At 51.8% G+C, this 10,288-nt stretch overlaps 1 protein-coding gene across 1 annotated transcript in view; it reads right to left on the reverse strand.

The window, feature by feature from the left end:
- Window positions 1-10,288, reverse strand: part of Smyd2 (SET and MYND domain containing 2) — a 39,510-nt gene that overhangs the window by 21,914 nt on the left and 7,308 nt on the right. The window contains exon 2 of the mRNA XM_032915028.1: window positions 5,321-5,384. Within this exon, the coding sequence (XP_032770919.1) occupies window positions 5,321-5,384 (64 nt within the window). The remainder of the gene's footprint in view (window positions 1-5,320; window positions 5,385-10,288) is intronic.

Here is a 10,288-nt window from a genome sequence, read left to right on the forward strand (position 1 = left end):
CTCTAACTGAGAGCAGGGACGGGGAGAAGACGGAGGGCACGGCCCTCGGAGCACGGAGGCTGTTTTTAGCTGGCGTCTACACCAGGGAGCACAGGGAGGAGGCGGAGGAGGGAGCAGTGGAGCTCTATCTACAAAGTCCAACAGACTCCTCTGCAGCCAGGGTGGCCACAGGGCACCCGTGACAGCTGAGGACAGGTGGCAGCAGCAGGTACAACACAGAGGAAGTGCCACTGGGCTCCAGGAAGTCAGCAGAAAGCCTGCATTAAGACCGACAGATTCTCATGGTCTAATATGCCATTAACGCCAGCACTCGGGAGGCACAGGAAGGTGATCCCTGAGTCTGAGGCCAGCCTGGTCTACGGAGTGAGATCCAGGACAGTTAGGGATGCGGAGAAGCATGCGACTGGTTTCTTTGATTGAGAGGGGCTTGGTGTGTCCCAGGCATCAGCACTTATCAAAATTAATCAATTGTATCAATACAACATACTTATTCATATAATTAATTTAAAAGTAATACTCGTGTACATAGTGCATCTCATTGACTTCCATGATGGGTCTATCTTCCAAGGAAAAGGAAGCTCACTGAGCGGAGCCCTGCGGCGGAACGCTGAGGCCCTGAGGCAGGGCGGCCACCAGCCTGGGACTCTGAGAGACCCCCATTTAGACTGGGCTCGGCAGCAGCCATGACAGTCTGTGCGGCCTCCTAATCCCTCTGCACCTGTCTTCTAGGCTGTAAATAACACCATCCTCCCATTACTTAGCAAGTCTGGGACTCTGAGTCTGTGACTTCACACCTTCTAACAGTGATAATCAGACAAGGCCTGAGCCTGTGCTGCATGGACGGACGCCTTCACCTGGACAGTGGGATTCACTCACAGACTGGGTCTTGCAGGGAGAATGCCAGCAGCCAGCCCACAAGAGGCCATGTACAGCAGTGCCTGGCCCGTGTCCACTCTTAATTAGTGTTAGTGATTAAGCCAGCCTTGCTGCTGACACCAGAAGAAGGGAGAGGGGACGACTGTCTGACCTCGAGCAGTTTCTGACCGTGTCAGAACAGGAAGTGCAGAACTCAAGCAAGCAGCATCGGGCTAGATTTGCCACCATGGCGGCTTTGGTCCATCTGGGACTCCTTCTGAAGGGTGAGGTGAGAGACGTGGATTATGGGAAGAGTGGCAGACACGTCTTCCAACGACACTGCTCGTTTTTATTTAAAAAGACTAAGGCCTGAAGAGATGGCCCTGCAGTTGAGTTGCTGACTGCTCTTCCAGAGGATGAGTTCGATTTCTAGCACCCACATGGTGGCCCATAACTGTCTGAGACCCCAGTTCCAGAGGATCTGATGCTCACTTCTCGTCTCCATGAACACTGAAGTAAAATTTTTTGAAAAAAAAAAAAAAAAAAAAGAGAGGGAGGGGACAGAATCTGGTAGAAATATCGGATATTTTGAACAATTTGTTTTCTTGGCTTTTTGTTTGTCTTAGGAAATAGGGTATCATGTAGCCCAGGTTGGACTAGAACTCCCTAGAAAGCCAGGGCTGGCCTTAAACTCCTGCTTTCCCTCCCAAGAGCTAAGATGACAGGTGAGTGACAAGCCTGGCTTTCACGGTGCTGGGGACCGACCCCCTCAAGCATGAGGTACCCTAACAACTGAGCTACACCCCATGAACTCTACTCTGTCTGCCCTGGGGGCACACTCCTCTACCAGAGGCCATCTGCCATAATCCAGTGCGGGAGAAATTGTAAAGAAATAATTAACAGTGTGCAAAAATCTAAAAAGGCAACTGTGTACTCTTTTAAAAGTACTTTTCAGCTTTTCTAAGATTTTTCCCCCTAACGCTACCTTTGTATCCCCTCAAAGGTGAGACCTGACTGCAATTCTTACACAACATTCTTCAGATACAAGCTCACTTTCCTGAGAAATAATATACGTGCTCAGAAAAGATTCAGAAACACTTGCACCCAAGTATATGCCACACGTCTACTCCTTGAGGGATAAAGTGTCCGTCCGCCTGTCTGTCTATCTGTCCATTTGTCTATAAATGTCTATCTAAATGTCTGTCTGTCTATCTATCATCATCATCATCCATCCATGTATCTATCTACCTATCTGTATCTCTAGACTATGGCTCTGAATTCTCAGTAATGAATACATTGCTGATATGATAAATTTAAAACATCAGTCCATGGCAAAGCAAGATGTGGTGGGTTTCTTTTCAAACTGCAAGTTCACTTTGTACCAATATAATAAGCACAGGAATCTGATTCCCATGTAGGCACAAGGATGCTTCTGGGCATGATGTGGAGGTACCATCTCCGTGGGCACACACACTGCGGGTGGGGGAACTGTCTCCCTGTGCACTGGGTTACACACACACTGCGGGTGGGGGAACTGTCTCCCTGTGCACTGGGCACACACACTGCGGGTGGGGGAACTGTCTCCCTGTGCACTGTGCACACACGCTGTCAATGAGTGAAGAGAGGAGAGGTGCTGAGGGTGCAGCTGGGCCTCAGGATTGGCTTGGAGACCACAGTGGGCTTCAGTAGCACTGGCCCAGTGTCTGGACCCATTCGGGCCTACCCAACAACGACGGGTCCAGTGAGCACTGGTCAGACAGTGAGCTCCAGCCACGGCATTACCCTGCATCTCTACACATTTATTTCTCCTAAGCCCTCATGGCCATTCTGTTCCAATACACTGCTCCATACTCATTTAGTCCTTCTTTACCAAGGGTGAAACTCACTGTGGCCATTAACATCTTTGTTCAGGAGATAGACAAGGAAGGAAGGGAGGGAGGGACAGAGGGAGGGACAGAGAGACAGAGGGACAAAGGGGAAGGCAGGCATGTAGGAAGAAAGGAAGAAATGTCAGGGTAAAAGTCAGTCTGCCACCTTGAGAAGTAAGAGGCTCCAGAAGCCAGTGCCACAGGTGCCACCCACTTGGTCATGTGGTACCCGGTAACAGACAGAAACTCACGGCTGCAGAGGGTGTCCCAGCCACCTGTCCTCAGACCGAGGGACCAGGAGGCTCCACTAGGGCTGCCGTAGCCTAAGGCCCCCAAACAGCCCAGTCTGGGCTCTTCCCCCAAAGTGCTCCTCACTGCCACCTCAGCCGCCCTCCAGCTGTCCTGCAGGGGCTGACTGTACAGCCTCTCAGCGCACTTGACGGAGAGCAAGCATCCTGGGACAGATCCTAACTAATGAGCCTGCCCCAAGGGAGCTTTCACAGTCTGCAAACCAGGACCAAACCAGGACCCAAGGAACCACACGGACCCACACCTCAGAATCCCAACTCGGGTCAGGGTGGCTCACTGGAATATCGCTGCCTCCTGAGCTCTGTGGGAATGTGTTTAGTCAGTGTGCCAGGGGGTGGGGATCACAGCAGCCACACACTGTGATGCTCTCTGCTGAACTCTGCTCACGCAGAAGGGTGACTGGTGTTACACTCAGCACCACTCAGCCACAGTGCTCCACCAGAGCCCTGTCACGCTCCCTACCAGCCATCACCCTAGGCTAGAGAAGGGCAAGCCTCCTTATCCTTTACACATGACTAAGCTACTCTCCAGTCAGAGTCACAGAAAATCTGCTGTCGTGCAATCTAAGGTTATTTACAAGAATCCTGCGTGGCTGCTCAGCGCGTCCATGCTTACCAAGGCCTCCCTTTCCCGCTCCGCACTACGGGCATGGCTGCCCTCACTTGAACTTGAGGAAAGTGTCGCCCACAGATGCCCTGTGACCTGTAAGAAGGAGACTGCGCTGGCGCTTGGCCACGTCTGATTTCCTGCTCTTTCGTCTGCACTGTACCCCACGCCTTCTCTTGCTTCTCACACAGTGAGGGGGGAATGGGCTGACTTTTCCAGAAGTGTCTGACTCACATATAGAGACGGTCGCCTGGATGTCTCACAGTGAGCTGAGCACAGAGCACCTGCCATGACGGGACAGAGCATCCAGAGACCCTGAAAACTGGACCATAGCTCACATCCATGTCCACCTCACTCACACCGGCCACCTCAGGAAGCTGCCGAAGGAGACCAAGTGTGTGGCCCCCTGTACCACGGAGTGTCACTTCTTGTGCAAGCACGTTGGCTCTACCCTGGCAAAGGCTGTTGTCCCTGGTACTCTATTGTCAGCCAGGACACAGAGCTCAGCAGTGACTCCTTCCACTGCTAAGTGTTCTGGGTCTGAAAGCCTGAGGTGGTGACCCGAGGAGGTGAACAGTCACCAGAAGTGGAGTGGCAGAGGTGCTTCTGGACGGGGAGGTGCAGATCCTGCCACAGTTCCCCGCCACACCCCCCAATAGCATCAGCATCTGGTAAGGTGGGGTAAGAGAGTTCTGAAGAGAGGAAGGAAAGAAGGCTGTGAGGCTGAGGGGATGGTTTGGTGGAGAAAGCTCTCGCCTTCCAAGTGTGAGGATCAGAGTTCAGATCCCCAAACCCCGTGTGTGTGAAGGCTGGGTCGGTGTGGCTGCCCATCTGTGATCTCAGCACTGGGGAGGCAGAGACAGACAGGCGGGCTGGACCAGCTGGATCCACGAGTTCAATAAGTAAAACTGAGCACGATCAAGAAAGACACCTTTGGCCTCTACATACATGCATCCATGTGTGCACCTGCATGCCTGTATATATACACATGTACACGTACACATGAGAGCAAATACACACATGCATATGTACCACACACGAACACAGATTTTTTTTTTAAAAAAAAAAAAAAGATGCACTTCCTCGTAAATCCTGCGACTCAGTGACTAGAAAGTTGTGTAGTGAGACCTCGTCCCTCGCACTGACCCTGCAATACTTTTCTATGAAGGACCTTTCTGTGCACTGGATGTTTGCTGTAAACGTTTGGGGACACCCTTCTTAGTCACTCAGAGGTCTCACAATGGCCTCATTTCTCTCTTCAGCTACTCCCTGTAGGATCCAACCCGAGCAAGGCTCAGCCATCACCCCTTAGCTCCCGAGTCCCCCACTCAGGCCTCACAAGGCACAGGCTTTGCTCACGTTCCCAGCTGCAACCCCTTAGTTAGGCTGGGTTCTAACAGCCCAGTGGGGTGCGCCCAGCTGCTGGGGAATCGCTGCTCCCCACCTCTCTGCCATCACCCAAACTGGGCTGGTGGTGTCCTTGATGCAAACTGTGACCCTTGGCCTGGTCCCCAGCCACACCCAGCGCTGCGTGCAGCTGAAGCCGAGCCGTCTGTCCCCGGCACCACTTACTTTGGGAGGTTCATGCACACCTGCTCTGAACGCAGTGGGGAGCTCTGGAACAAGAAGCCAAGACAGAGACCTCAGTCCCAGCCGCCAGACTAGGGCTGGCCCCCACCTACCTGACATTCCACACCGCAGTAGAAGGCCTGCTTGCACCGTCCACATTTCGACAATCCTTCTTTCCTAAAACACAGAAAAGACAGGGCGTCCGAGTGGTGAGAGGCAGAGACTCAAAGCAGCTCCCTGGGTTAGGCAGTAACAGACACCACCTGGTCACAGCCAGGGTTCCCTTACCTGACTCCCCAGGGGCACTTTTCCCAAGAAGGACCAGGTTTGGCCCCTCAGGAAGAATCCATCAAAGAGAACACACTCTAACACTTACCAAGGCAGTCAAAGAGACCAGGCGTGCGCACTGGCTCATGGACCAGAACCTGGGCTCTGACCCCCCAGCATCACCTGCACTGCTCATCCAGTGGTCTGGGAAGTCAGATTCTCTTGTGTCTTGGTTTTCTGATTAACAAGAAGCCACAGAGACCAAGGAACACGCTGTTACAACCCATGAGGGAATGTGTGTGTGTGTGTGTGTGTGTGTGTGTGTGTGCGCGCGCGCGCGCGCATGTATGGCCAGAGGGCTTTCAAAAATGGTGAAGCTGCTGAATAGAACCGCATGCTATAAGAATCTTAACTTTGGGACTGAAGAAAAGGTTCAAATTTTTACTGCTCTTGCAGAGAACCCAGGTTTGGTTTTCTCAGACCCATACTGGGCAGCTCACAACTGCCTGGAACTCTAATTCCAAGAACCTGGTGCTCTTCTGGCCTCCCTGGGCACCTACAGACACGTGACACACAAACTCACACATGCACATATACGCACAAATAAAATATAAATGCTTTTATTCTAAATCTTAATTTTGTAAAGTGAGGAATGACATCAAATAAGTCAGAGCAAAGTTGGTTAAAACAAACAAAAACAGTTGTCAAACTGTCACCAGGGAGAGGCTGATGCCAAGGGCATTCCTGCTGCTGGAAGGGGGTGGGGGGAGTCAATGCTGCAGTGTCTGCTGCAGTGTCTGTCATCCCTGCTGCAATGTCATTGTCATCCCTGTTGTGTGTGTGGGAGTCCTGTCTGCCTGTCATTTCCCCTCTAACTACCTTTGCAGCCCCAATGGGCTGGCACCAGCAGGGGGCTGACACCTCCTTATGGAGATTGTCTCATTAGTGCTTCAACATCCCCCTGCTTCTCACCAGCTCATGACAGTCACCGTGCCCCTCCCTGATGGAGAGTGATCCAGGGAGGCCACCCTGAGAACTGAGCTGACTACTACAGCGTGCAAGGAAGAGCCTGACTCCAGGGACCAAGGGGAACACACAGGGGAAGAAAACACACAAATACACCAAGCTCACAAGCCTCAGCGTTCAGGAAGGAACCCACTAATTCGGTGGAGTGATTCTCAGGCCCGGTTCACCGGAGGGCCCCTCTGACAGAGGAGAGCAACAGGCTTGGAAGTTGGCTGCTCGCCCTTTACACCAAGGCAGGAAAAGGTCAGAGGGCGCTCAGACACAACTGTGAAGTGACATGTCAGCGCCTGGCAAGCGGTGTGACCAGGGAGCCACGCCAAAGAGCACAGCAGAGGCAGTAAGACCATGGAAGGGGCGCTCACAATTCCTCCCAGGAGCCGGTCGGTCGTAGCAGGGAGAAGGTCCCCTGCCCCTGAGCAAGCCAGTTCAGAAGCCACCTTTATGGTTTGTTTGGTCTTGTAGGAAAAAAGATCTGAGACCTTCCTCCTTGACAGCTTGACGAAAATTAATTACTTTTCTCAATAATCTCCTGTCCTACTCAGCCACCCTGTCCCTATCTGTTCAGTGGGGGACACTGGCCTGCTCCTCGGGGCCCAAAACAAAAGGGCCCTGAGAGCATGTCCTCCAGCAATGTATTGTGAGCACGCACACCTCCACTTCCTGCTCTGGAGGTAGCAACTGAGCCTAGCGAGCTAGCTGCCTCCAGAGCAGGAAGCGAGACGGCTACGGGGAAGGCTGCTAGTCAGGAAGAAACTCAACAGGGACCTGAACGGTCTGGGATGGAAAGGGCGGGGCGTACACGGCCAACCGGTGCTCTGTGATCCCACGCATGGAGACAGACACAAACTCTTCAAAAGTCTGCAGTAGGGCATCACAGAGTGCCGGCTATGCAAACATGACAACCCGAGTTCAGGTCCCCAGAACCCACATAAAAACCAGGTAGGTGGGGCACAGCTGTAACCCAGCTCTCACACGGGGCTGGGAGTAAGACAGTTGGATTCTGGGAGATCACTTGCCATCCAGCCAATATGGCAAGAGATCTGTTTCGAAAGGAAAAAAGAAGGAGAGAGAGGGAGTGTGATAGGAGAAATCCAACTTCAGGCTTCTATGTGCAAATGCATACATAGGTAACTGCACATGAACACACGTGCACATGCACACACGCACACACCACTGTCATGTACACACCCTTGTCCTACGTAATTTTTCTCTTTTGGTCGCTGTGATAAAACACTGACCAAAAACAACTTGTGAGAGAAAAGGTTTTAGTTGTCTTACCGTCTACCATGAAGGGAAGCCGGGTCCAAAACTCAAGGCAAGGGAGCTGAAGCAGAGACCATGGAGGGACACTGCCTACCGGCTCCCTTTCTCCAAGCCCACTCGGCTACCCTTCTAATACAGCCCCGGACCAGCTGCCCGGGGATGGCACTGCCCAGTGGGCTGGTCCTTTCCATCGACAAAAGCAACATCCGATAGACTTGCCTACAGTACAGTCTGATGGGGGTGGGGCAGCTCCTATGCCAAGGTCCCTTTTGCTTAGGTGTGTGCCTGGTTAACAAAAACTAACTTTGACACACATGGAAGAAGAAAAGGGTCTCATGGCTGAGCCTCAACCCAAAACTGACCGAGCTAGAACCTGCGCCATGGCGGCAGGTACATGTGCTTGGGAAAGACAGACGAGGCGAGGAGGCAGTAAGTCCTTGAGGATAACTGGCGGGAGTTTTTGAGGGGCTCTCTTTTCCAAGGGATCAGGCAAACACGAAAGAAGCCTGACCTAAAACTTGTCAAGTAAGTAACCTGTGGTGGTTTGAAAGAAAAAAATGGCTGCCATAGGCCCATGGTGGGGGGAGGCACTATTAGAAGGTGTGGCCTTGTTGTGGTGGGTGTGGCCTTGTTGTGGTGGGTGTGGTCTTGTTGGAGTGGGTGTGGCTTTATTGGAGGAAGTGTGTCATTGGGCTTTGGGGCTTCAGAGGCTCAAGCCAGGCCTGTCTCGTCCCAATGCCAATGGATCAGGTTGTAGGACTCTCGACTACCTCTCCAGCATCTGCCTGCCTGCTGCCATGCTTGCTACAATGATGACAATGGACTGACCTTCTGAAACTGTAAGCCAGCCCAATGAAATGCTTTCCTTTGTAAGAGCTGCCGTGGTCATGGTGTTTCCTCACAGAAATAGAACAGTGACTAAGATATAACCTGAATAAACTTCCAGGCGTGCAGGGGAGGCTGTGCCAAACGATAAACAAAAAGCCAGAGTTTCCTTAAAACCCATCAATAAAGGAGGCCAATATGAGCAGCCCACTAATCACCTCTCATGGCCCTCACGCCTGGCCCTGGCTGCAGGGCATGTGCCAATGAGTGCCTGTGCAGGGGTCGAGATTTTATAAATGCACTTTTTTAGGGGAGGGGGACGCAGACCACAATGCACATGTGGTGCTAAAGGACGACTCAGAGGAGGAGCTGGGTCCCTCCTCCACTCTGAGGATCCCAAGGACCAAACTACGGTTGTTAGACTTGGCAGCAGGTGTCTCTGCCTGTTGAGCTACCCCCATCTCCTCTGTAAAGCCAGGATCTCATGTAGCCCAGGCTGGCCTCCAACTTGTGACTTAACTGAGGATGGCCTGGTCTTCTGTCTCTACCTCTCAACTGCTGGGGTTACAAGTTCAGCCCCAGTTCATCCTGTGCTGGAGACTAGGCCAGCAGATTAATGCATTCCAAGGCTAATTCTTCAACTGAGACACATCCCCGAGTTCTCCAGAAGATTCTACTGTGCTTCTACAAGTCAGGACCGCATTCACACAGCAGGACTGAATGGCCCACGGTTTCAGGATCTGCTGAAACAGTACAACAGAAAGAACTCCAGCAGCCGGTGTGGCTTCCAGAAGAGAACCCGAGCCTTCTTTCCCAGCTCTGATGCCCCAGTCCCAGGCAGGGTGAATCCAAGCCACCCTTCCCTCCGCACAGCTGCGACGTCTCGCCTTCTTTGGGGTTTGGCAAGCTGTGGGGTGGGAGCTGCAGAAAAACAGTTAATACTTTCTGAACTTTGTTCCCGCCACTGCGCAGCACGAACGCACACCTGGGACCCCAAAGGCTCGACAGGAAAATTAAATGTGCCAAGTTTTTAATGCCCTGCTTAGGACACAGTAAATACTCAACAAGTGCTGAGCCTTATGTTAGCCCTTTAATTAGCCCATTTTCTGCCTGTATAATTTCTTTTACAGAAATATCCACTGCAGAAATATCTTCAGTACATCCACTCGGACGTATAACTACAGAGCTGGTGTTTCTGAAGCCTTTGTTTTATGAGCAAATAGGTAACTTTCGATGACTAGAAGGGCTCTTTGAACTTAAAAATGACTGTCCACAAAAAGGGACAATGGAACCTTATAGAAGAATGCAAGTATTTGATTATGAGTGGTGAGGGAACCAAGCACGGGAGGCAGACTCTCTTGTCGGTTTTCTCTATGGGAGGAAACACACTGGCTTTTTCTTGCTTCTAAGAGTCACAAGCGATCAAGATCAACAAGTTTGGCAGGTAATTAATGAGCCCGCTAGTTAGCCACTGCTACGGGTACTGTTGGTCCACATGAAAAGATCTGATCCTGTCCACTCTCTGCTTTCTGTTGGTGAAAGGAATGCTTACCCGGTTTGACCATGAAAGGGACGGACGGTCGGACGCTTACAGGGGGCTTGCAATAACAATTACTTTTAGCTAACGGTGACAAGTCTGCTCTGCCTAACAGAGGCTGCCCGGCCAAATGAAAAGGAGAAAAGGCAAAAGCCCAGCGGTG

The sequence above is a fragment of the Rattus rattus genome, chromosome 10 (assembly GCF_011064425.1).
Source record: "Rattus rattus isolate New Zealand chromosome 10, Rrattus_CSIRO_v1, whole genome shotgun sequence".
In the NCBI taxonomy this organism is placed as follows: Eukaryota; Metazoa; Chordata; class Mammalia; order Rodentia; family Muridae; genus Rattus; species Rattus rattus.